This window comes from Geotrypetes seraphini, chromosome 11 (assembly GCF_902459505.1).
Source record: "Geotrypetes seraphini chromosome 11, aGeoSer1.1, whole genome shotgun sequence".
In the NCBI taxonomy this organism is placed as follows: Eukaryota; Metazoa; Chordata; class Amphibia; order Gymnophiona; family Dermophiidae; genus Geotrypetes; species Geotrypetes seraphini.
The window spans coordinates 54,677,255-54,703,142 of NC_047094.1; the positions used below are offsets into that span (position 1 = coordinate 54,677,255).

General features: G+C 43.8%; 1 protein-coding gene across 3 annotated transcripts in view; it reads left to right on the forward strand.

Moving 5' to 3' along the window:
- The window catches only part of ABCA3 (ATP binding cassette subfamily A member 3), a 211,043-nt gene that overhangs the window by 92,347 nt on the left and 92,808 nt on the right, over positions 1 to 25,888 (forward strand). For all 3 annotated transcript variants that reach the window (XM_033914147.1, XM_033914145.1, XM_033914146.1), the window contains exons 9-11: positions 6,134 to 6,307; positions 19,389 to 19,570; positions 25,667 to 25,813. In XM_033914147.1, coding sequence (XP_033770038.1) covers positions 6,134 to 6,307; positions 19,389 to 19,570; positions 25,667 to 25,813 — 503 coding nt within the window. The remainder of the gene's footprint in view (positions 1 to 6,133; positions 6,308 to 19,388; positions 19,571 to 25,666; positions 25,814 to 25,888) is intronic.

Here is a 25,888-nt window from a genome sequence, read left to right on the forward strand (position 1 = left end):
CCAACCCACTACAAGACAGACATATCTCCCTCCAAACAGCAGTGTCGGCAGCACTTTAAACAGGCTGCTTCGTGGCCTTCTCCCGCAGGGGCATTCCCAGTGCTGTTTTGCTTATGACATCATCAGTGATGTGGCAGAGGGAAGGACCTGGCAAGAGAAGACCGTGAAGCAGTCTGTTTAAAGTGCTGCTGTTTGGAGGGAGGTATGTCGGTCAAGCGGTGGGGAGGGTCAGTGGTGTTCAGCTGCATGGCAGGGGGGGGAGCGCTGCTGCTGGTGAATCTAGGGATGCAGTCGGGGAGTGTTGGGGACATTAGGGAGGGGCTTCGGGGGCGATCTAACTAGGGCTTATTTTTGGAGTAGGGTTTATATTAAGACCTACCCTGAAAATCATGCTTATTTTCGGGGTAGGTCTTATTTTTGGGGAAACATGGTAGCAACAGAAGCTTGCACAAAGCTGAGATCAGAGCTGGTGAGCCAGTGTGCAGTCGCTGGTCCTACAATACTCCATTCCTCTCTCCACAGTGGTTTCCTATTACCACAGAAACCTGTGGAAGAGGCAGGATTTCCAGAGCCTCTGACCCTGCAGTGGCTTAGCTCCTGTGCAGATTACTTCTTGGGGAGACAGGTGATTTTGTTTCTATACCTCCCTTTCCGTCTTCTCCCCCTCAAAAAAAAAATCCTCAGCGATTTCTGGGACCAGAATCTTACCCCTTCCTACTGCACACACTGATTGTGTATGTTGAAGTACCTCTTCCTTCACAGTAAATCTGGTCCTAGGCACCGAGTACAGTGCAGTCATCATTTTCATAGGATGTGCACATTTTCAGGAGGGATGGAGTGCTTCCAAGCCAGGGAATGAAGTCCAACAGTGGACTTTTTTTGTGTTTGAATTATTATTATAACAACCATGTAATCACACTTGTACAGACCGATCATTGACATTAATCACAAGTATCCCATGTATTAGCTCACCTTGTGATCCGCCTAGAACTTTTTCGGTATGGCGGTATATAAGAATAAAATTATTATTATTATTATTATTAAATAAAGAAATACCCAAATATAAGAAGAAAACTCATTCTAGTTCACACATGTGAGGAATTGAGCAATGAAAATTAAAGGAAAAGAAGGGGGAGAAAACACAAAATCCCTTCAAAAAAGAGAGCATGCTTCTTTACACTAACATAATTGAACTTTATGTCGGAGATTTGGACCAGAGCTGCATGGGAGTTACTGAATTAAAGACTAGAACACTGAAAGGGTAATAGATGGTCTGTATTGCTTATTCTTACTTCTTCTCTTCTATCTTTCTGAGAATTTTATGTCAGGAGGGGAGAGACAAGTAGGGTGGAAAGGTTGTGTGAATTGTAGGAGACTACAGTGAGCCTACTTCTTTGGGAAAGGCTTACAGGGGTGAAGGATGGCAGGTACCATTTTGTAATGAAAGTAAGAGGAAAAGAAGACTGCTTTGGTTCTCAAAAGTAGTAGCTGAGAAGTTAAGGAAAAAGAGGTTAGCTTTCATGAAGTACAAAAGATCACAGAACGAGGAAGATAGGCAAAAATATCTGGAAAAGTTAAAATCTGATCAATTTCTTTGACTAGGTGACCAGAGAATTGGATAGAGGGACTGCGCTAGATTTGGTGTATTTAGATTTTAGCAAAGCCTTTGATAGTGTTCCACACAGGCACTAATAATCAACTGAGTGCTCTTGGGGTGGACCCCACAGTGATGGACTAGGACAAGAACTGGTTGAGTGGAAGGCGACACAGGGTAGTGGTCAGTGGAGATTGCTCTGAGGAAAGGGATGTGCCTCAAGGTTCAGTTGTAACATTTTTGTAAGTGATATTGCTGAAGGGCTGTCAGATAAGATTTGCCTCTTTGCAGATGATACCAAAATTTACAATAGAGTAGACATCTGATGGTGTGGATAACATGAGGACAGACCTAGTAAAGCTTGAGGAAAGTTCTAAAATTTGGCAGCTAAGATTTAATGCTAAGAAATACAGCTTAGTGGGTGAAGAACATTTGTGTATGAAAGAAGAGCGGAACAGATTGAAAAGGCAGCGGTGAAAGCTAGAAGGATATTTGGATGCATAGGGAGAGGAATGGCCTTAGGAAAAAAGAGGTATTGTTACTCCTGTATAAGACTCTAGTGAGACCTCATTTAGAATATTGTGTACAATTCTGGAGACTGCACCTTAAAGATATAAACCGGATGGAGTTAGTCCAGAGGAAGGCTTCAAAAATGGTTGGTGGTCTACGTCATAAGGCGCACACAGGGGGACAAACTCAAAGATCTCAATATGTATACTTTGGAGAAAAGGTGGGAGAGGGTAGATATGATAGACGTTTAAATACCTACATGGCATAAATATGCACAAGGCCAGTCCCTTTCAATTGTAAGGAGACTCCATAGTGAGGGCATGGAATGAAGTTAAGAGGTTAAAGTCTCGGGAGTAATTTAAGAAAATACATTTTTACAGAAAGGGTGGTAGATGCGTGGAATGGTCTCCTGGTAGAAGTAGCGGAGACAAAAACTGTGTCTGAATTCAAGAAAGCATGGGACATGCACATGGGAATTCTTAGGGAGAGGAGGAGATAGCAGATGCTGCAGATGGGCAGACTGGATAGGCCATTTGGCCTTTATCTACCCTCATTTTCTATGTTTCTATGATTGGGGTGGGGGTCAGTGGGGTTGGAGGCTTGAAGAAAAGGGACTTGGGAAGAGGGAAGCCTAGGTATGTGAGATTTTGTCTGTATTTTTCAGGATAATAGCTAGTATGACTAATGGGGGTTAAGGGTGCTTTCCATTAATGCAAAATGTCTTACGTCACCTTTTAAGAGGCAATCCTTAGGAAAAGAGGCACAACAGGTGCACACCTGTTTTGCAAAATAAGCATCTACTTTGCTCACATGAATATTCATTATGACATTGTTCTTCAAATCAAGGCATTGGAGCCAGTGACAACCTTCAGAGGTCTCTAGGGTGGCTCCCATTGTCTGCTACTTTGCCTCTTTATCCATGGTCTGGACAGAATGGTGAAAGTGGATGAGGTGGAGGGATGATCCGCATGCTTGAAGGAAAAGGCATTTCTCAATAGACAAAAGAGAATGCAAATGAACATGCTCTCACAACCTGAAGATACCCCCCAATGAAGTATGAAGGTGGGCTTTTTAAAGATAGGTGTTGACACACATAAGAACATAAGCAGTGCTTCTGCTGGGTCAGACCAGAGGTCTATCACGCCCAGCAGTCTGCTCACGCAGTGGCCCATCAGTTCCAGGACCTGCATAGTAATCCTCTATCTATACCCTTCAGTCCCCTTTTCCTTCAGGAAATCATCCAATCCTCTATACCCTTCAATCCCCTTTTCCTTCAGGAAATCATCCAGTCCCTTCTTGAAACCCAGTAGCGTACTCTGTCGTATCACACTCTCTGGAAGCGCATTCCAGGTGTCCAACACTCTTTAGGTGAAGAAGAACTTCCTAGCATTGGTTCTGAATCTCTCCCCTCTCAATTTTTCCAAATGCCCTCTCATTCTTGTAGTTTTCAAAAGTTTGAAAAATCTGTCCCTCTCCACTTTCTCTGTGCCCTTCATGATCTTGTAAGTCTCTATCATGTCCCCTCTAAGCCTCTGCTTCTCCAGAGAAAAGAACCCCAGTTTCTCTAATCTTTCAGCATATGAAAGGTTTTCCATACCCTTTATCAGTCGCGTTGCTCTCCTCAGAACCCTCTCGAGTATCAGCAGTGTTATGGCCCTGTATGAGAAGATATTTGGCAACTCTCCTTCACTCATTAGATTCAAAGTGGCACCAGCTTAAAAATTAACAAAAGCTACTGCATTTTGACCATTGTATTGTTATTTTGTCTCTGTTTGAATTGGAAAAGGGCTAGGTAGAAATTTTATTTTTATCTCAAACCATGCAAGTGAGGGGAGGGGAAGGGAGAAAGTTATCTTTAGCTTAGAGATGCTCAGTATAGTCGCAGTGTATGCCCCTAAAGTTAATCTGCCATCATGTTTCTATATTTCTAAGAGGTTGGGGGTGGGTTTTATTTTTTTTTGGGGGGGGGGTTTAAATCTGGAGGAAAAACCTCTTCTCTTGGAGAGAGAGAGTAAGGGAAGGGGGAAAGGGATTGGGACTTGTATACAGTACTGCCTTTTCATAGTTATACAAAAACACTCAAAGCGGTTTACATACAGGTACTTCAAGCATTTTCCCTATCTATCCCGGTGGGCTCACAATCTATCTAATGTACTTGGGGCAGTGGAGGGGATTAAATGACTTACCCAGAGTCACAGGGAACAGTGCAGGTTTGCTGAGGATGTAGCTCTAACCACTATGTCTAGGTGGATTATTGTTGTTGATTTTACAATTATGCTGGTGCTGAATATTGAGAACTCAGGACAGGGGTGTGTTACAGGGCAAATTGGCTTCATTTTAAGCATTTTCTGTTATACCTGGGTGTGGTGAATTTATGGAGATTATGAATCCATTTTTCTACTCCCATATGCATACTTCTTTCTCCCATTTGATTACAGAGGCAAGTATAGGGGGTTGGGTATGGTTTAATCACAACCAAATTTTGGGTAGTTTGGAATTGGGAGCACATTAAAGAAGGGCTACATCTTCTGGGAGTTGAATGAAACATTGTTAAATAAGGAGATTCTAAAGAAGATGGGGCTTATTGTTAGAGAATACTTTGAGCTCAGTTCGAATCAGAGGGAAACTCTTCCTGGGATTGTATGGGATGGCTTTAAGGCTGTCATCCATGGTCACCTGACCAACTTGCTAGCCAAAAAGAAGACTGAGGAGTTATAATGTAATCAGTTTACACAGGCACTATTGGATCTAGAAAGGCAAATAAGGGACTGTAAATAGCAAGAGTTGGTAACTTAGCAAGGGAAGTTGTGGGCTTTATGGGTGGAAAATATTCATTTGGATCTGAATTTGGCATTGGTTTATTTCAAAAAGGCTAATCGGGCAAGTAGGTTATTGCCTTATCTTAAAAATCGGCAAATCTAAATATAATCATACAGATTAGGAATACCAGTGAACAAATAACTGCAGATCCACACGAGTTCAGGGAATATGGATTTAGGAGTACACTTGCTGTGTTATTTGTGTTTGTATTTGTTAACATTTATTTATTTTTTTACTACAAAATTTTAAGTTAAAAATAGGAGCATCAGACCTGAAAATCTTAGTTGCTTTACCATGCATGAACTGATTTCTTGGTACGTGTATTTGTGTGCATGCCGTTCATTAGTGCACTGTTTCTCAACTCGGTCATGTAGTACTCCCTTGCCAGTCAGGTTTTCAGGATATCCACAATGAATATGCATAAACTTGATTTGCATACACTGCCTTCATTGTATGCAAATTTCTTTCATGCATATTCATTGTGGTTATCTTGAAAACCTGACTGGCAAGGGGGTACTGTATGATCGAGATGAGAAACCCTGCATTAGTGCACTGCACATTAAAAGTTTTAGTGTGTGCTACATTGATTTGAAGCACACCAGTCATCTTAGTGCTTTTTAACTCATCAGTTAGATTATGTTAAATCAATTTAATGCCCACTAAAAATTCTGTATTAAAATAAATGTGTGGAACTAACTCAAAAATATAAATTGATGGACTATATCTGTGAGTAAACCTTCTTCTAAAAATAATGAAAAACACTCTGGTAAATCATTTGTTGATGGAGAAGGGATACCTCTAGTGCTTGCAAACTAACTCAAAACCACCCAAAAATCAGAAAAAAATTAAATTTTACCTGTTTTCTTGTTTATGCATATCCCTACTGACTTCTGTTTCAGAAGCTTCTCATGGTCAAATGTCAAGTGAGTCTTTCTCTTTTTTTTTAATTCCAATTCATGCTTTAAATTTTTTTGGAGGCTGAGGACAAAATGTTGAATATTTGTAAAAGTAAATTTATAAATGCTGTGGATATGGCTATTGAGAACAGTGGCACTTTCAGTAAGCATCGGAAAGTAATTTATCTGTGTATGTTCAGCATATATACAGCAGCTAGTGCTGTAAGAGTTTGGAGAATTAGTACAAAGTTGTTTTCACACACAGTAAATTGCTCTCTCTCATTCTTTCTCTCGCTCTCTCTCCCCCAATCAGCGAATGTGGCAGCTGCAGCTGGTGGCTTCCTCTACTTTTTGTCCTACATCCCATACTTTTTCATCTGTCCACGCTACGACCTGATGTCACACAGCCAGAAGCTGGCATCCTGCTTGATCTCAAACGTTGCCATGGCAATGGGGGCACAGTTGATAGGCATGTTTGAGGGCAAAGGTGAGAAAATAGGATTTTGCCATGCAGTGATGCATTCATTATCTGTGAAACACTGGTCTAAAGTGCTTTGTTTTGGGTGATCATGTTATTTGGTAAGATTAGAAGTAGTTTAGAGGTAGGTTAGTAAAATGCCACCAGCTCAGCCACACACACACCCTCTAATAAGCTTCAGTAAAGATAAAGTTTCTCGAGGACAAAGAGATATAATATGAACTTGAAAAGAGAGAGGGTGAAGTGATGTAACGGGGAGAATGTCTGTCTTTTATAGAGATGTCTAATAGCTTTTAGTGGCTATGTAACAATGTCACGAACCCTCTTATTTTATAATTAACTGCTTTGATACATTTGATTAAACAGCATGGGGGCTCATCATCAAAACTTAAACACGTCTAAAACCCTGCCCAAATTGGCACTTGGACGACCTAAAAGACCGATAAAACCGACTTTCTGGATATGTCGCTGGACTTTTTATGCCTCTGAATGCTGCTGTGCGCCCAGAGCTGAAAAGGGCATACGTGGAAGAGTGGTTAGGGCAGTATGTGGGTGGGATGGGAGCCAACCTAGACTTAGATCATCCTGCAAGGATAATCGAACATTTTACTAAACATCCTGGATGAAACTTAAACTGCCAAAATCGGAGCTCCTCCAGGCTCTAGTGTCTGGAAAGCTTGGGACTCCTGATGCTGAGGCCAAAGAACAGACTGACACGAAAAGGGAATCCCCATCTGAACTGGCAGTAAGAGAATCCTGTGCTCCCTCACCGTTGGCGGCTGGGGAATCCCCCACATGGACGTCTGGGGAAGCCCGAGCTTCCCCACGATCCGAAGCCAAACCACAAGGCACATGTGGCGAGGTGCCCTGGCCGCAGGCATCCGCTGCCGACGAGGCTTCCCCACCACTCCAGCCTGCACAACACTTGCACAGGCCGGCCACGAGTACCTCCGTGCCTGGAGCACAAGGAACATTTTTTCCCTTTAACAGAGCTCATTGTGCTGAATACCGCCCTAGCTGTAAAGAAAGTGCCGGTTAGTTGAGAAAAACCACAGGAAAAAAAGGAAGTTATAAAGGGAAATGAGCCCTTCAGACCGGTACACCTCAGGATTTTTTTTGTTATTTCTTTTTACTTAGTCAGAACAGACTGCTTGGCTCTCAAAGCTGGAGGGCCGACCAACCAGGGGGCCAAGCTGCCTGCTGAGGCCCACTACAAAAATATGGGGAGGTAGGGGGGAGGGACCCAGCATGAGACCAGCCGAGTTTAACACCCCTGAGGTCAGACGGATCCCCAAACAGAACCCGCCCAAGCTCTATCTGGCACAAAAAGGGGAACCAGGAGTCCACAAAGTTTCAATAGTGCTAAGAGGGGAGCTGAAAAGCCTTAACACCTGCTACCGGAGACTGAGGAAAAAACTGGAGTAGCAAGAGGGGCATGCTATACTGATACACAAGTTTGATCTCGGTCTTCACCTGCTGCTAGTAGTGAGGCATATTACCCATTCGTAAAGACTATACTAGTCTACAAGCTAACGGAAAGAAAATTAGCAGGTAAGAACCTAATTTCTCCATAAGTGCCAAAAAGCTATCCAAAGTAATTAGATAACCACTGCAGAGACAAAGTAAATACCCCCACACGCTCCCCCAGTGTTCACTGACCTCATCACACTTCCACAAAGATCAGAATAAAAAAGTGCATACCTGTCTCCAGAACATCAGCACCTGATATAGGAAAGCCTAGTAGAGCTGTATACAGATGTCTTAAATAGCCTGGGGGGGTGGGCTAGTGAACCATAGAGGGGAGGACCCAGGCCCATAAGCCACTCTAACCACTTCATTTATGGTGGAACATGTGTACCTACCAAAACCCCTCCAAATCCTACTCTGCTGCCATATAGGTGCCACTTGCAGCCATAAGGGCTTTTGGGGTTGTAGACAGATGGGTATAGTGGGTTTTGGAGGGCTTACCATAACCTATAAAGGAGTTATGGTAAGATGTTTATCTGGCACCCTTTTGGTGTAGTTTACCGCAGTGCCTTCTAAGGTGCCCCACTGCTCTGTTGCCATGTCTGGGTGGCCAATCCCTTACAAGATTGGCCCCTCCCACTTTCAAATGGTCTTGTTCTTGGTGTTTGGAACTTGGATGAAATTTTGGTTGAAAATGTGGCATAAACATAGATGTCTTGGGCGGTCTGGACGAACAGTAGCCTGGACGTCCGGATAGCCGATTAAAAAATTAAAAAAAATAAATAAATTTCTAGACATATTTTTCAAAAATGGACATTTTCCCACTGCCGACTTTGGGCGCCTAGCACCATACACCCAAATCAGACTTAGATGTATGTCATGATTGTGCCCCTCCACGTCAAATAAAATCTGAATGCAGATGTTTGCATGTTTGTTGGCAAAGGAATGGAAGGGAAGGGAGGACATTTCTCTGGAGAAATACAGACAAAGGAAAAGCAGTGGGGATGATCAAGGGGAGAAATGACAAAAAAACTCAAGTACTCACCAGAATTCAAAGATTTATTCTATTGTCTGAAAATACCAATGAAGAATTCAGTCACTCGCAATGAACCTACATGATCATATTTTGGTGAACGTGCCTGAATATGGGGTTGGATATCTTTAAGAGATCATCATGAATTTTAGAAAGAATATCCAACCCGGAATATGGATGTCTGTGTGTCTGTATGTTAGGTATAGATGTCCATTTCTCATGTATTTTAAAACAAGGACTACCCACCTTATTCTAAAATACACAAGTGCTTGCTGTGTCCAGCATAAATATCTATTTTATAAACCAAAATGCCCAAACTATGTATGTTTCACACAATATAAACCTTTTAAGGGAATCGCCAACTATATCAAAATGTAATAATCCCATGTGAGTTAATTGAGTTATGAAGGCAAGTTATAATAAATTAACCTAATTCAATGTAATAAAGTGTACCTTCAGTGTGATTTAACAAGCTGGCGTCACTGCTCTCTGTTTGAATGCTCCAACGATAGTTCTAAGACAGTGGCGATTCTATACTCATATGGGCTCCTGAAACTGAGCTCGGTAGAGCCTGCAACTCTTATTGAAATCAGGAGTTGATATTTCAATTTCAGCTAAAAGAAAACGCCTGACCAGACAAATCATGAAATGGTGGTTGATGAGAAAACCGAGATAAGTACCGCAAACTGCACCAGTTGACAACACTTAATTTTGTTAAGTTGGCTATACTATATATCATTCTAGATAATTATAAGCATAGTCACTGTTTCTTGTGTTCACTTTATTTTGAAGCACACTGTGTACGCCTATGATGGTGTGTAGCACAGCAAAAAGAGTGCCAGCTTGAATTATAAGCTTGGAACACCGGTTGAGTCCGGCGTACCATTAGCTTGTTAAATCACACTGAGGGTACACTATATTACATTGAATTAGGTTAATTTATTATAATTTACCTCCTTAACTCGATTAACTCACACAGGATTATTACATTTTGACAAACTATGTATGAGGCAAAACAAAGGGCATGGACATCTATTATAAAATGGCCACACAGTCATCCATACGGAAAAAACAAAATTTTTCTTTGCATCACCAAATTTAAATGAACATGTTACTAGAGAATGACACGGGGGAAAAATCTGTCCCCGTCACTGCCCCGTCACCGCCATTCCCTTCACCGCCCTGTCACCGTCACTGCCATCCCATTCACCGCCCCGTCACCGTCCCCGCAGCATCCATATAAGCCTTAGTACTGCAATATTTAGCGTATTCCTTCCTTATAAATCAAAGTTTGGGCTTTGTTTATAAATTTTTATCAACACAACTAATATACTACTTTATCCTAAAGAAAAAATAAATAAATAGAATTTTTTTTTCTACCTTTGTTGTCTGGTTTCTGCTTTCCACATCTCATTCAATTCCTTCCATCCACTGGGTGTCTTCACTCTGCGCCTCTCCCTTCACCCCCCCAATTGGTCTAGCACCCATCTTCTTCCCTCCGCTCCCCCATAGTCTGGCATCTGTCTTCTTCCCTTCCAGCGTCTTCTCCCCACTCTGTCTTCCACATTTCCCTTCAGGGTCTGTTCCTCTCTACCCTCTTTCAATGTCTGTTCTATTCCTTTCCACCACCACCCTTCCCTCCCTCCTTTACCATCTGTTCCTTTCTACCACCCTTCAGCTCCTCTCGCGTGGCCTATCTACCTCCCTCCCTCTTATTTTCGTGGCACGTTACAATGTAATTTGTGCAAGCCGCTGGAGCCTGCCAGCTCGGTCCCTGTCCCATCCCCACAAACCATCTCGCTTCTGTGTTCCTATTTTCCCCATTTCTAATATCTCTCCTATGTATCTGGCATTGCCCCCCCCTCCCCCGTATTCATATACCATCCCCATGGCATGTCCCCTTTATGTCTCTGTCCCTATGCCTCCTTGCACATAATTTCCCCTCTTTCTGTTACCTTCACACCAGTGTGTGTCTTCTTTTCAACCCCATCTAGCTTCTTTCCCTCTTTTTCCCCGCCCCCCTGCTTCCAGCATCTGGCTCACCTGCCTGTCCTCCCCTTTCTTTCCTGCTGTGGGTTTCTTTCTTTCCCTCTTCATCCCCTTGGCCCAGAATCTTTTTCCCTTTCACTCCCTCCTTCCTAATGTGAGCCGGGAGGACCAGCAGCCCCCACCCGCCTGATAGCAGCATTCAGCCAGCTCCCTCCCTCCACCTCACCTTATATTCCGAGTTTGCCGGCTTTCTTTTTCGCCGAACCGCACACTTTCAAAAAGCCGCCCACGCGAGGCTGCTCAGTTGTTCAATCTTCTGCTCTGACGCAACCGGAAACAGGAAGTTGCAGCAGAGAAGATTGAACAACTCCAGCAGCCGCGTGTGTGTGGCTTTTTGAAAGTGTGCGGCTCGGCGAAAAAGAAAGCCGGCAAACTCGGAATATAAGGTGAGGTGGAGGGAGGGAGCTGGCTAAACGCTGCGATTGGGCAGGGTGGGGGCTGCTGGACCGCGCGATTTTTGATTGCCTCACTGCGGAGAAAAGACCATTCACCGCTCCACGAGGCGGTGAATTGCCTTGTCCCCGTCCCCACAGCGACTACTATTTTTCTTTCCCCTTTTTGGTGGGTTACCCGCGGCTAGCCACGGGTAACAACCACCGTGTCATTCTCTAGATGTTACCTCTGTTGTCAAATGATACGATCTGTAGCATCCAGTCAACCATAAAGATACTTGGTGTAATTCTAGATCAGGGATCTCAAAGTCCCTCCTTGAGGGCCGCAATCCAGTCGGGTTTTCAGGATTTCCCCAATGAATATGCATTGAAAGCAGTGCATGCACATAGATATCGTGCATATTAATTGGGGAAATCCTGAAAACACGACTGGATTGCAGCCCTCAAGGAGGGACTTTGAGACCCCTGTTCTAGATCGTACCCTTACAATGAAAACTCAGGTCGACTCGTTGGTTCGAAGGGGTTTCTATATTTTATGGAAACTAAGAACTATTAGAGCATATTTTGATATTAACTCCTTTCGATTGCTGGTTCAATCACTTGTCCTTAGCCAGTTGGACTACTGTAACATTGTTTATCTTGCTGGTACTCAGAAAACCTTCATAGACTACGCATAATTCAGAATGCAGCAGGCAGATTAATTTTCAATTTAAGGAAGTATGATCATATCACTGATTTTTATTGTTGACTGCACAGGCTTCCAGTTGAGTCACGGGTTAAATTTAAGCTCAGCTGTATTTGTTTTAATGCACTATCAGGCTCAATTCCTGAGTATCTTATGGAATTTTTTATTATTACAAAGTTTTAAGTTCATTTAAAATATTTGATATAATCGCAGTATCCAAATCCAATGCGATTTACAAAATTAAAAATAGAAAAAATAAAAAATTTCCAACAAACAGGACATTAAAGACAATTATGACGTAAAAACACTGATGAAGAGGAGGGGGGAAAAATGGATTAAATGCAATTTGAAAATAAATAAAAAGGAAGGGTAAGGAAACAAAAGGTTGGGGAACGGTACCCACTTAATTTCTACTTAACAGTGTTCCTTGTCCAGATAAATTCCAGGGAATGAGATAATGTGATTATGAAAAGAGTCAGTTAAAGGCGTCCTTAAATAGCCAGCTTTTTAGTAGGCCTCTAAACATTCTAGAAAATCTCATTCATTGTTTTCATTCCCCTCTGTATAGGGATGTAAATACAAGAAATTTCAGGAACGATTACTATGTTTTCAGGCAGCCTCATGGACTAGGGATTTAACTCATATATTCACATTCCCAATTTCGTATCAATTTCGATGTGCCTTAAAAAAATATCTTTTCAGGGAATCCTTCAGAAGTTAGAAATTAGATGTTTATTCATTTGTATTACTAATCTTTGTGAACCGCATAAAACTTAATGGTATTTGCAGTATACAAGTGAGTTTTATGTTATGTTATGGTTTGAGCAGCCATCTGAGAACAGAAGACACCAGTTCAGATCCCACTGTAGCACTTTCCTTTTTGATTTTTTTTTAATTGTGAACACTCCAGGGACAGACGAATACCGCTTTCCTTACTCCCTCCATTGGAGAGTTGCTCAATCAGGGCATGATAAAGAAAGGAATCTCAAGTAGATCGGAGAAAGTTATAATGCCGCTTTATAGGGCAATGGTCAGACCCCACTTGGAATACTGTGTCCAACATTGGTCTCCCTACCTAAAGAAAGATATAAAACTGCTGGAGAGGGTGCAGAGACGAGCGACTAAACTGGTGAAGGGTATGGAGAAACTGGAATATGAGGATCGACTTAAAACACTGGGATTGTTCTCCCTTGAGAAGAGGAGACTGCGTGGGGATATGATCGAGACCTTCAAAATACTGAAAGGAATCGACAAAATAGAGCAGAGATTATTTACATTGTCCAATTTGACACGGACAAGAGGACATGAAATGAAGCTAAGGGGGGACAAGTTCAGGACTAATATCAGGAAGTTCTGCTTCACACAGAGAGTGGTTGACATCTGGAATACTCTCCCAGGAGAGATTATTGCAGAATCGACAGTCCTAGGCTTCAAAAGCAAACTAGATGCATATCTCCTTGAGAGAGGCATATAAAGATATGGTTGGCTATAAAATAAGCCAGGTGTATACCTGGCAGGGCCTCCGCGTGTGCGGATCGCCGGACTTGATGGACCGAAGGTCTGATCCGGAGATGGCGCTTCTTATGTTCTTATGTTCTTATGTTCTTATGTTCTGTAACCTGGACATGCCAAATACCAGGTCTAAAGATGGACGTCCATCTTTTTGGACACCGACATCCCTTCCCCTTTGGCAGCCAGAGTTGAATGTCTCTATTTTGGTCTCTCCCTAGTCCCACTCAGAATATGCCCCAACTATGCCCCTTTGCCATATGGAGATAACTGCAGTTTTAGATGTCCATGTCCTAGATTTATATACTTGGGATTTGGATGTACATGCACTGTAGACATCTAAATACTGGTTTTCAGATATCCAAAAACAGGGATAGAGCTTCTAAAATAACCATCTATATGTTCAATGCCACTCTGTGGATTCACAGTTCATTCAATGTCAATGAAGAGCACTGAAGCTGTTAATACCTCTTATGGATGTGTCAGAGCCTGAATTCTTTATTGGTATTTTTGGATAATCCAATAAATCTTTGAACCATTGTGGACTCCTGAATTGTTATTCTTCCCCTTGGTTATAATTACTGCTTTTTCTTCATATGTTGGCAATATTGGACAAAGTGAATCACAGTAGACATATAACAAAGTTTTTAAATTATAACTTTTATTTAAGAAAGAAAGTTATCCAATACCAATATCACCCATATATCAGGCTAGCCCAGGGGTAGGCAATTCCAGTCCTCAAGAGCCGGAGCCAGGTCAGGTTTTCAGGATATCCACAATGAATATATATGAGATGGATTTGCATGCTCTGCCTCCTTGAGATGCAACTCTATCTCATGCATATTTATTAAGGATATCTTGAAAACCTGACCTGGCTCCGGCTCTCGAGGACTGGAATTGTCTACCACTGGGCTAGCCACACATACCCTACCTAAGTTTATTACTCGATCAACCAATTGACCAAATGTAATGGATAATCAAATTCAGCTGTTTGATTGCAGCCAAGTTTGTACTGAATCTTACTGTGAGTTAAATAGTCACCACAAGAATGTTTCTATAATTTATTAAATTTATTTATTCAATTTTGTTTACTGTTCTCCCAGGGGAGCTCGGAACAGTTTACATGAATTTATTCAGGTACTTGAGAATTTTCCCTGTCTGTCCTGGCAGGCTCACAATCTATCTAATGTACCTGGGGCAAAGGCGGGATTAAGTGGACTTGCCCAGGGTCACAGGGAGCAGTGTGTGTTAGAACCCACAACCTCATTGTGCTGAGGCTGTAGCTTTTAACTACTGTGCCACAATCAAAGGATTTTCCATATTAAATTAGAAAAAAAGTTGTTGAAATATCAGTTTGGAAAGGGTTACAAAGCTATTTCTAAAAGCTCTAGGATTCTACTAAACCTCAGTGAGAGTCATTATCTCCAAATGGAGGAGACTTTGGAACAGTGGGAAAACTTCCCTTGTGTGGCTGGCTTGCCAAAATTGTTTCAAGGCACAGCAAGAACTCATTTGGGAAGTCGCAAAACATCCTAGAAGAACATCCAAAGAACTTCAGTTCTCTCTAGCTTCAGTTAAGGCCACTGTTCATGACTCTACAATAAAAGACTAGACAAAAATGGGATTCGTGATAGTTTAGCAAGGTAGAAGCCATTGTTATCCATGAGTAACATCAGTGCTTGTCTCACATTTTGCAAAAACACATCTAGATGATCCCCAAATCTTTTAGGGCAGGAGTAGGGAACTCCGGTCCTCGAGATCCGTATTCCAGTCAGGTTTTCAGGATTTCCCCAAAGAATATGCATTGAAAGCAGTGCATGCAAATAGATCTCATGCATATTCATTGGAGAAAACCTGACTGGAATACGGCTCTCGAGGACCGGAGTTCCCTACTCCTGTTTTAGGGCAATATTCTATGGACAATATAGTTCCCTTTGTCTGGTGCAAAGCAAATATAGCATTTCATAGTAAGAACATCATAACAGTCAAATGCGCTGGTGTGGGGGAACTTGCCATTAAGGAGCCATGAATTCTGCATTGTACCAGAAAATTCTTAAAGAGAATGTCTAGTCATCTGTCTGTAAACTGAAGCTTAATCTTATGCAACAGGACAACGATGAAAAACACAAAAGAAAGTCTACATCTGAATGGCTAAAAGAAACAAAATTACAAATTTTGTACTGGCCTAGTCAATGTCCTGACTTGAACCCAAAAGAGATGCTGTGACAGGTCCTGAAACAATTAGTTCATGCATGAAAACCTACAATTGCATCCTGAATTAAAGCAGTTCTGCAAAGCAGAGTGGGTTAAGATTCCTCAAGAGTGATGCGAGTCATATCAAATTATAGGACGTGTTTTGTTGCAATTATTGCTGCTAAAGATAGTGTAACCAGTTATTAAGCGTACGAGACAGTCAGTGGTGTACCTAGCATATGTGACACCCGGGGCCCATCATTTTTTGACCCCCCCCCCATACGAAAAACATGATTTTTAGTAACAAGCCACGTCACACATGAGTAACTAGGAAAAGGCAGCATCTTACATACTACAGTGAGCAGTACAACATCAATACACCCACTGTAAAACTAAACAAGCCAGACTAGTACAAATCAATCCTGCAGTCAATCCTAACAAAAAACCATGTCTTTCGAACACAGAAAACACCTTCACCTAGTATGGAATATGTCATCACAAACTAACCCCTCCCCCTTTTACAAAACTAGTGTGAATTTTACCCATGGTGGTAACAGCTCTGACACTCATAGAATTCTGAGCATTAGAGCTGCTACCACCACGGCTGGCGCTAAAAAACTCTCCACAGTTTTGTAAAAGGGGAGATAAAATAAAAATACATAGACAAAGGTTAAATTGAACCAGCAAGAAGCTGGATTCTGCATAAAATGCAACACCACAGAAACAGTGACACATGTCTCCTAAAGCAATAAGTAAATACAAATTTTTTTTTCTACCTTTCTCTTCTGTGGTTTCTGCTTTCCTCATCTTCTTGTAACTCTCTTCCTTCCATCCACTGTCTGCCGTCTCTCTTCCCCTATATGGCATCTTCTCTCCTTCTCTCCAGAAACTGTATGCCTCCCCCTTCCATCTCTCCTTTCACCCCCATTGGTCTGGCATCTCTCTCCTCTCCTTCCCTCTCCCACACCTCTCCTCTGCAATCCCTTTCCCTCATTTTCCTTTTCAATTTATTTTCTGCATCTGTCTAGATTACGTTCTTACTGCCCTCTCATCAATGTCCTTTTTTATTGTCTACCTAAAGCTTGCCACCTCTTTCCCTCACCCCTCCAGTGTTTCCCTAACAATCCTTTTCTCCCCATCATGTGCCCTTCTTTTATTTATCCCTTCCTTCCATCATGTACCCTCTTTCTCCAACCCTTCCATCTAGTACCTTCTCTCTCTGTCTACTTCCATCCAGCGTCTGCTCCCCTCTTTCTCTCCTCACATTTGCTCCCTTATCTCTCCCATCTGCACTTCCATCCAGCATAGGCTCCCCACTACCATCCAATGTCTGCCCTTTCTCTCGCCATCCACCCCTCTTCAATCAGCATCTGCCCCCTTTCTCTCCCTCCAATATCCTTCCCCCTTATGTCTCTCCCCTTTCTCTGTACATCAGTTCTATCAGCACCACCCTTCCATACCACCCTGCCCTCTTTCTTTCTCTCCACCACTCTTCCATTCCAGCAATCCTGCTCCTTTCTCTCCCTTCATGCAGCAAGGTCACATGATGATTGTAGCTGCCAACTGTCAGTCCACCCCACTCCAGACGTATTTGCTCTGGAGCGGACTCAGCAGCCGCATGCTGGAAGGTCCCGCAATGACTCGTCTGCCGACTCTGCTCCAGAAGAAGTAAGTTACATCAGAGGGGGTGGACCAGGCAGACGCAGGGAGTTGTGGCAAAGTCCTGCAATGACTGCGTCTGCCGGGTCCAACCCCTCATATGTAACTTACTTCTTCCGGAGCAGAGCTGGCAGACGAGTCAGCGCGGGACCTTCCTGCACCTCAGCACGGCTGCCGACTCTGCTGCAGCGAAAGGAAGTCAGAGGTAACGTGACCATTTATTTTTTTCATCAAAAGGGGACATCTATTAATTGACTGTGTATCCTTTCTTTTATTTCTTTCTTTCTGCACTCAAGCCCAACAATTGTCCCTTTCTATTCCCTCCCTCCTTCCTTTCTAGTGCCTCCATCCTGTGTCCATGGTGCCTCCGTCCTGTGTCCATGGTGCCCCTGTCCTGTGTCCTTAGTGCCCCCAGTGCCTCCTTATGTCCCCTCCAAAGCCAGCCCCCAGTGCCTCCTGCCTGTCTACCTATCTCCCTACCTCGCTAAAGCCAGCTTGCCTGCCTACATCCTGCCCTCCCTGCCGTGGAAAAAAAAGCGCCTCTCCCCTTCCTTTCCCCCGGCCCACGCCGCTACGATCCTACCTCCTGCCGCCGACAAGAAGTCTTTCCGACATCAATTCTGATGTCGGAGAGGACGTTCCGGGCCAGCCAATCACTGCCTGGCTGGCCTGGAACGTCCTCTCTGACGTCAGAATTGACGTCGGAAAGACTTCTTGTCGGCGGGGGGAGGTAGGATCGTAGTGGCGCGACCAGGGGAAAGGAAAGGCAGGAAGACCTGGCCGGCTGTGCACCCCCCCAAGCCGTGCACCCAGGGCAGACCCCCCTCCCGACCCCTCCTTGGTACGCCATTGGAGACAGTTACTTTTCACAAGGGTGATATGAGTGTTGGATAGCTTTCCTCCTTAAATAAATGAAATAATCATTTAAAAACTGTGGTATGTGTTTACTCAGGTTTACTTTGTCTATTACATTCTGTTTAAAGATCAGAAACCATTCAGTATGATATAATAGGAGACATCAGGTATATTATAAAGGGGTCTATAACAAATGGTAGGATGACAGTGGTAGGATTCGACAATTGGTAGGATCTTCTACCAATTGTATCCAATTGCCGTACCCAGTTGTCCTAAAGCTACCAATTTCGTAGGCCCCCTAAGTTCCCCAGCACCCCTCATGACACTCCCACACACTCCTCTTGACACCCCACCACCCTCTGGCATCCACATACACCCCTCTGACATCCCCACATCCCGTCCCAACACTCCACATACCCCTGATACCCTCTGACTTCTGCGTGCACACCCTGACACCTCTCTGACATGTGCATACACCCTGACACCCGTCTAATATCCCCACACCATCCCTTCTTTTCACTGAAAGATCAGCAGGGAGGGATGCATAATCCCTCTTACTGATAGGGCCGCCTCTAAGTGATGTCAGAAGGAAGGCTAAGTCAATGAGAGCCTTAGGAACCTCCCAGTGCATCCCAACATGCACTGGGAGGGGGAAGGGCTGCCATTGTGAAGGGGAAGCCCTATCGGTAGGAAGGAATGGCATCCTTCCTGCCGATGTGTCAGTGAAAGATACAGGGAGAGTGGGGATGTCAGAGGAGTGACTGGGGATATGTGAGGTGTTGGAATGGGGGTTCGGGTGGATATCAAAACCTACGCAATTGGTAAGGACAATTGGGTAAGGCAATTGGATACAACAATTCTTTGGTATACAACAATTCTTCTTTGGTGTAAGCGCAGTAACAGTTTGAAGACATGTAGTTCTTTATATATTTAAGAATGGGGGACAAAAGTGTGATTGTGCATTATTTTGGCACTAGTTATGTGACAGTTCGAGGATTTTGGCACAAGTTATGTGACAGTTCGAGGATGTGCTGTTTTTTTATTGTACTGTATTTGTTTGTATTTTTGTGTGATTTTGTATGTGATTATTGTTCCCCGCTTAGATTTGTGGATAGGCGGATTATAAATAATTTTAAATAAATAAATTAATAAACAATTGATAGGATGACATTTGGTAGGAAGAGTCTACCAACTGTCTTCCTATTAATTGTAGATTTTTATGAATGCTCTCTTGGGTGTTTGTTTCAGGGACTGGTGTACAATGGGCAGACCTGATGAAGCCCCTAAGTGTGGATGATAATGTCACCTTTGCTCACGTTCTTGGAATGCTGCTGCTAGACTCAGTCTTGTATGGCTTGGTGGCATGGTACGTGGAGGCAGTCTTCCCTGGAGAATATGGAGTGCCACAGCCCTGGTACTTCTTCCTGACGGTGAGTTCTGCTGTTAGACTGTTACCCTTTTCTAATTTTTCAGTATCCTGATTGCTTCCTCCTATTCTGTACTACTCGTTCATCAGTTCTGATACTGCTAAGAATTTAGGTGTTAACCTAGATTTTACACAGCTCTTGTGATCTAACTTCTCATACTTTCCTTGCTCCCAGCTATATACAGTCAAACCTCGGTTTGCGAGTAATCCGATTTGCGATTGTTTTGCAAGACGAGCAAAACATTCTCGCAAAACTTGTCTCGCAAACCGAGTGTTGATTCGATTTGCGAGCACCCTCCCTGCCCCCCCCCAATAACCGGCATCGCTTCCCCCCGCTTGCAAAGCCCCCCTCCCCCGTGAACCGGCCCTCCCCTCCCCCCCCCCCGCGTGAACAACTTGAACTTACCCCCCTATCTGGCACCGGCACGCAGCCCACAGGACGTGTTGGTGCCACTAGAAGATCTTCCTGCCTCTGCCGGCTTTTAGCATGCATCTGCACATGCTCAAGGCCTTCTAATTTTCCCTATCTCCGAGAATCTCGGCGAGAGGGAGAATTAGAAGGCCTTGAGCATGGTGCAGAATTTCTGTGGGTCAAAATTTACTGGTCCCTTCTAAGGAGGAAATGCCAGTGCAGCTATTGCTGTATAAAGAGCTGGATTATTGTAGAAGTGATAAAAGGAAAAGCCATCCAGGTTGGTGATGTTTGTCCACACAATGCGGCTCAAAGATGAACTTTCAAGGTACTCAAAATTCTGTGCTGTTCTCACAAGGGTTTGAGAATAGTGCAGGATCTCAGGACTTGTGCAGTTTTGTTTTGTTTTTTAAGCCATTTGTTGCAGGAAGAAGACAGAGTTCTGGAGTGATGAACAGAAAAAAAAGACAAAGGAACCAGTTGTTGTAGTCTAACAGAATGGAATACTGGATGGATGGGGTTGGACAAGAACAGACTGAATGTTTTTGTTTGAAGACAGGGTGCAGGAAGAGAAGATGAAACGCCTAAGGGGCACAGGGTGAGAGATATTCATGGGAGGGATGAATTGGAGAAGCAAGGGGAGAGAGTTTAGGTGCAGATAAACTGAAGGAGGAAAGAGGGTTGAGAGGAATGAGCTGGAGGAGGGAGAGTCCCTTCTGCCTTGTGGTTAGGGCTTCTAGATTGACGGAATCCAAGAGGTGCTACTGACATTTGTAGCAAAAACAGTAGACACAGTGGTATGCGGCACATATTTATTAACAGCAGCATTATCCCAGGACAAGCAGGCAGCTTATTCTTAACATGTGGGCGACGTCACCAACGGAACCCAGCAGCGGACAGCCTCGCAAACAGACTTGCTTGAAGATCTTTTAAGAGCTTACGAGTGCTGCACTGCGCATGCGCGAGTGCCCTCCTGCCCAAGTTAGGGCGCGCATTTCCTGTGAGGTACCCTAGTTCAACGTTTTCCGTGGAGCTGAGAAGTCCCGTTTGCTTCAGCTCTGCAGTTCTTCGTTGCCTTCTCACACCGCGGATTTGTTATTTTTCTGAAGTCGCTGTACCGGCGTGTCTTGTAAGTTTTACTAAAAAAACCAAAACTTTTTCCTTTGTCTTTTTTGGGATGGCGGCCTCTGGACTTAGGCCCTGCTGCTGAACCTCGTTCATTCGCCGGTTTCTATTTTTTCTATGACCCGGCCTCTTACCGGTTTTAAAAAGTGTAGCCAGTGCACCCTCATCGTTGGTGTATTGCCTGTCTGGGACCAGAACATTGTCCCGACACTTGTCCATGCTGTGCTACCCTTCAACCTCAAGCCCTTTCGCAGACGCCGTGCTAAAATTCTTCAACTGTTTGGCACTATGGAGCAGTCTGCGGATAAGGCCTTGTCCTCAGGGGCGGCCTCAACTTTCAAGACCTCGACTCCCATAGTGGCCTCGACAACCTCGTCCTCAAAGGCCTCGTCTGTGGTCCCTCTTAAGGTTTCGTCTATGGGTAAGTCTTCTGTTTCTCCTTCAGGTACCCTTCCTAAGAAGCCTCCAGAGTCTCAGGCATTCCAGGCAGTGAGTGGAGTCCTGCCAGCCTCTACAAGACCTCCAGCAAAGCGTGCCTCTAACCTTAGGGAATACTCATCCTCGAGGTCGTCCTCTTTGGAGCGCACTGCTGCACCTTCTAGACCTGATCCCTTGGTCTCAGTGCCTATGTTCAAAGCCATGCTAAAAGTCATTTTGACCACTCAGATTACCTTGGTCCTGTCTCAATTTGTCCCTGCCTCAACCCTGCTTCCTATGAGCCAGCCTAAGCCTCCTGTCGAAGCACCTCGAGGCAAGCCTCAAATCTAGTCACTTATCCTCCTTTGACTCTTCGCCTCATCCTTCAGATCAGAGTCGCCTGCACCTCGATCGAGGCACCACTCGAAGCATACCTCGACCTCGAGGCACCTTGCTTCCAAGCGGAGTCTGCAGTCTTCTCTCACACACAAGGACTCGCCTCCTCATAGTACAGAGTCTTCTATGCCTCATTTATCGAAGGCCATTGAGACTCCTTCGAGACCTAAGCACAAGTCTCGGTCTCGCAAGTCTTCTACACCTGCTGCTTCACCTCGGAGCTCGTCCAGACCTCCATCGAGACCATCTGCGATGGAGCCTTCTCCACCTGCCTCGAGCCAGTCTGTCCCTCGGACTCCGGGGACTTCTCCATCGAGGTTTCTGAAGCGCAAACACTCTCTGACTCCTCCTATGACAGGCAGTAGAGCTTCTTCAGTGACCATGGCGCTAGATTCTGAAATGCCTTATCAATATTCCAGAGAAGCTTCACCATCTTATTTGGCTGTTCCCAAGTCTCGGTCTCCTTCTCCGGAGGAACCCTCCATCTCAAAGTCCTCCTCGTTTGCGAGGTTTGTCTTTGATATGAGTCAGGCTCTTCTCCTGGATCTACACTCTGAATCTAAGTACACTCCTAAGTACCTGGCCGACATGGAGTTGCCTCATCAAACCAAGGAAACCTTGAGGCTTCCCATGACTCCTGTGTTAAAACAAACGTTTCTCAGGAATATGGAAACCCCTTACTCTATTCCGGCCATACCTTCTAAGATGGAATCTAGATATCGCACGGTTCCTTTCAAAGCAGTTATCTCACCAATCCTTAGTGGTGGAATCTTCATAAAAGAAAGCTCAACCCTCTAAGGTCTACGCTGCGGTGCCTCCAGGCAGGGAAGGCTGCACCATGGACAAGTTCGGCCGCAGGCTCTATCAGAATTCCATGAAGGTGAATCAAATTCTCATCTACAATTACATATTCACCTCTTATTTTAATCACTACCTTAAAATAATGCCTAAGGTTTTTTTTCCTGCTCTTGAGGAGCAATGTCTTCCAGAGTTCAAACAGATTCTTCACACTGTCACAAATTCGCCTCGTACGATGCCTTTTGAGTTATCATCCAGGGTTACCGCTTTTGCTGTGGCTATGCACGCCTTGCTTGGCCCCGCATTGTGGACATGGACTCCAATTTGCAAGACCGTCTAGCGAACTTGCCTTCCACAAACTTCCATCAAGGCTGCTACTAAGCGTCTCTCTGAACATGAGCGCTCCTTTGCCTCCTTGATCCGGCCAAAGACTAAGATTCCACCTGCTCGGCCTTACAAGCCTCCTCCGCATTGTTATCCTCAAAAAAACGACTCCAGCTTTCTCAAGGCCTCTGCCTAGACAGCCGCCACAGCAGCAGAGACAGCAAAAACCTCAGACACCTGCTGCAGCTAAACCGGCTCAGTCTTTTTGACATTCTTAGTCTGAGCATACCAACCTCCATCTATCAGACTTCTCTTCTGCCCATAGGAGTCCATGTTTAATCTTTCTGCTGCAAAACATCCAAGCTTCAACCAACTAAGCACTTTCATAACCCAAAATGTTTCTTTACATTCTCCAGGGCTCCTCCTCAAAGACGTACTGTGCAACAAAAGACTTAAACTCAATCGCAGACTCGGCAAAAAATCTTTGCAGTCTTTTTGACTTACTACTTGAGAGCTTAGCCAACATAATGCAGCCCATTCTTCAGTCTCTTCTTGTTGGAGGCCGTCTCTTACTGCCATCATCATAACAGACCAATGGGTCCTAAAAATAATGAGAAAAGGTTATGCACTTCAACTACAAAAAACACTTCCAAATCATCTTCCAAAAGAGTTTGTTTTCAATTCCAATTAGACCTCACTACTTCATCAAGAGCTCTTAGCCCTCTTCCAGCTCAATGGCATCAAGTAGGTTCCTCTAGAGGAGAGGGGCTGAGGATTCTACTTCAAGTATTTCCTCTTATCGAAAAAAACAGGCGGTCTTCATCTTATCTTGGTCCTCCATGCTCTCAACAAATATTTGGTGAAGGAAAAGTTTTGCATGGTCTCTCTGTGAACCCGGTTGCCTCTATTGGAGAAAAACAACTGGCTATGCTCTCTAGATCTCAAAGAAGCATACACACATTTCCATTCTCCCATTCCACAGGAAATATCTTTTGATTTTGAGTGGAAACTCGCCACTTCCAGTACAAAGTGCTACCGTTTGGTCTGGCTTATCCAGAGTACTCATGAAATGCTTAGTTGTAGTAGCTTCATCCTTCTGCTCCGGAGTAATCTAAGGTAATTATTTTTTTACAGAAAGGGTGGTAGGTGCATGGAACAGTCTCCCAGAAGAGATGGTGGAGACAGAGACTGTGCCTGAATTCAAAAGGGCATGTGGGATCTCTCAGAGAGAGAAAGAGATAATGGTTACTGCGGATGGGCAGACTTGATAGGCCATTTGGCCTTTATCTGCCATCATGTTTCTATGTTTCATGTGGCTTTCAGGTATTCCCTTACCTAGACTACTAGTTGGTCAAGGCCCCAGCGTCTCATCAAGCTCACCAGACCATGAACACAACTGTTCAATTGTTAGAACTTCCGGGATTTGCAGTCAGTTATGAGAAATCTCTTCTCTAACCCATTCAAATGCTAAAATTCAGTGAGGCACTTCTGGACACAACTCAAACTCAAGCCTTTCTACCATAACAGAGGCTCAACAATCTAAGTTATATCTGTCGGAAGGTCTCCATTCTTCAAAGCATCACCATATCAAATGATGTGTCTTGGCATCTACAGTTCATATAACTCCATTTGCAAATAACCTCAGTGCTTCATTCCTTTCAGTAGTGGCTATCACCACTCAATCTGCCCAGAGGCCCTCCTCTTCCATACCCTACCACATCAAAAGATATTAACAATGATGATTCCATTGGTGGCTAAACGGGGAGTGCTCCGGATGTAGATGGATGAGCTTAATATTTACCCATCCCATTACTGTCTGGAAAATCCATGTGGGACAGCTGGTTCAACCAAGCAGTTCTGCAAAATGTATTCTCTACATAAAGCCAACTTTCCTCTAACCCATTGGTAGGGAGTCCCACATGTGAGAATATGCTGTTTGCGTGTCCTGGGATAAAGCATAGTTACCTCTTAACATATGTTATCCAAGTACAGCAGGCAGATATTCTCACAACCCTCCTTCCTCCCCTAGTTGGATTCTTAGCTTTTTTATTTTTTTACTGAACTGATGGTCTACAAGCCGACCTCGAATGGGAAAGCACCAATATATGTGTGGTACCATCAGTCTTGAGACTTTGAAAAGTTAAAGTGGCAGTACACTTTCACACTGTCCATACTGGGCTCAATGGATTACATCACCCACATGCGAGAATATCTGCCTGCTGTCCTAGGATAACACCTGGTACAGGTAAGTAGCTGTGCTTTATACTGAACTGTTGCACAAGATGGTTTACTGAAGTAATGTTAGCATAAAATACTAAATAATTAAAATTGCCTAAATACATGTCAATAAATGTTTTGTAATAATAAAGGTATAGCCTGAGTGAGGCTATACCTTTATTACTGATCTGATTACCTCACAAAAACCTTTTGAAAAATTTTGCTAGTTCTGTATGTGATTTTCAATAAATGTTTTGTAAACATACGTAGTTAAATCTAAATAGAAAAGATGTGGATTCACACTCCCTCTTCTTAATATACATGCTATTGCTTCCTGCATGCAAACTAGAGTACTTTCCCAAAGCACATATACCACTATATGTATTGTGACTAATGATTTATTCTCTTCAGCCTTTGTACTGGTGTGGTACGCCAATAACTGTCTTAGGGAGAGAAAAAGAGGAGGAAGAGGATCCAGAGAAAGCTTTGAAGAGAGAGTTCATTGAAGAAGAGCCCACAGACCTCATATCTGGAATCAAAATCAAGCATTTATCCAAAGTAAGCATGGCATATGTACATTGCTGAAGGCCACCAACATATGAAGTTATTTATAGTTGGCTGCACTATTCTGGC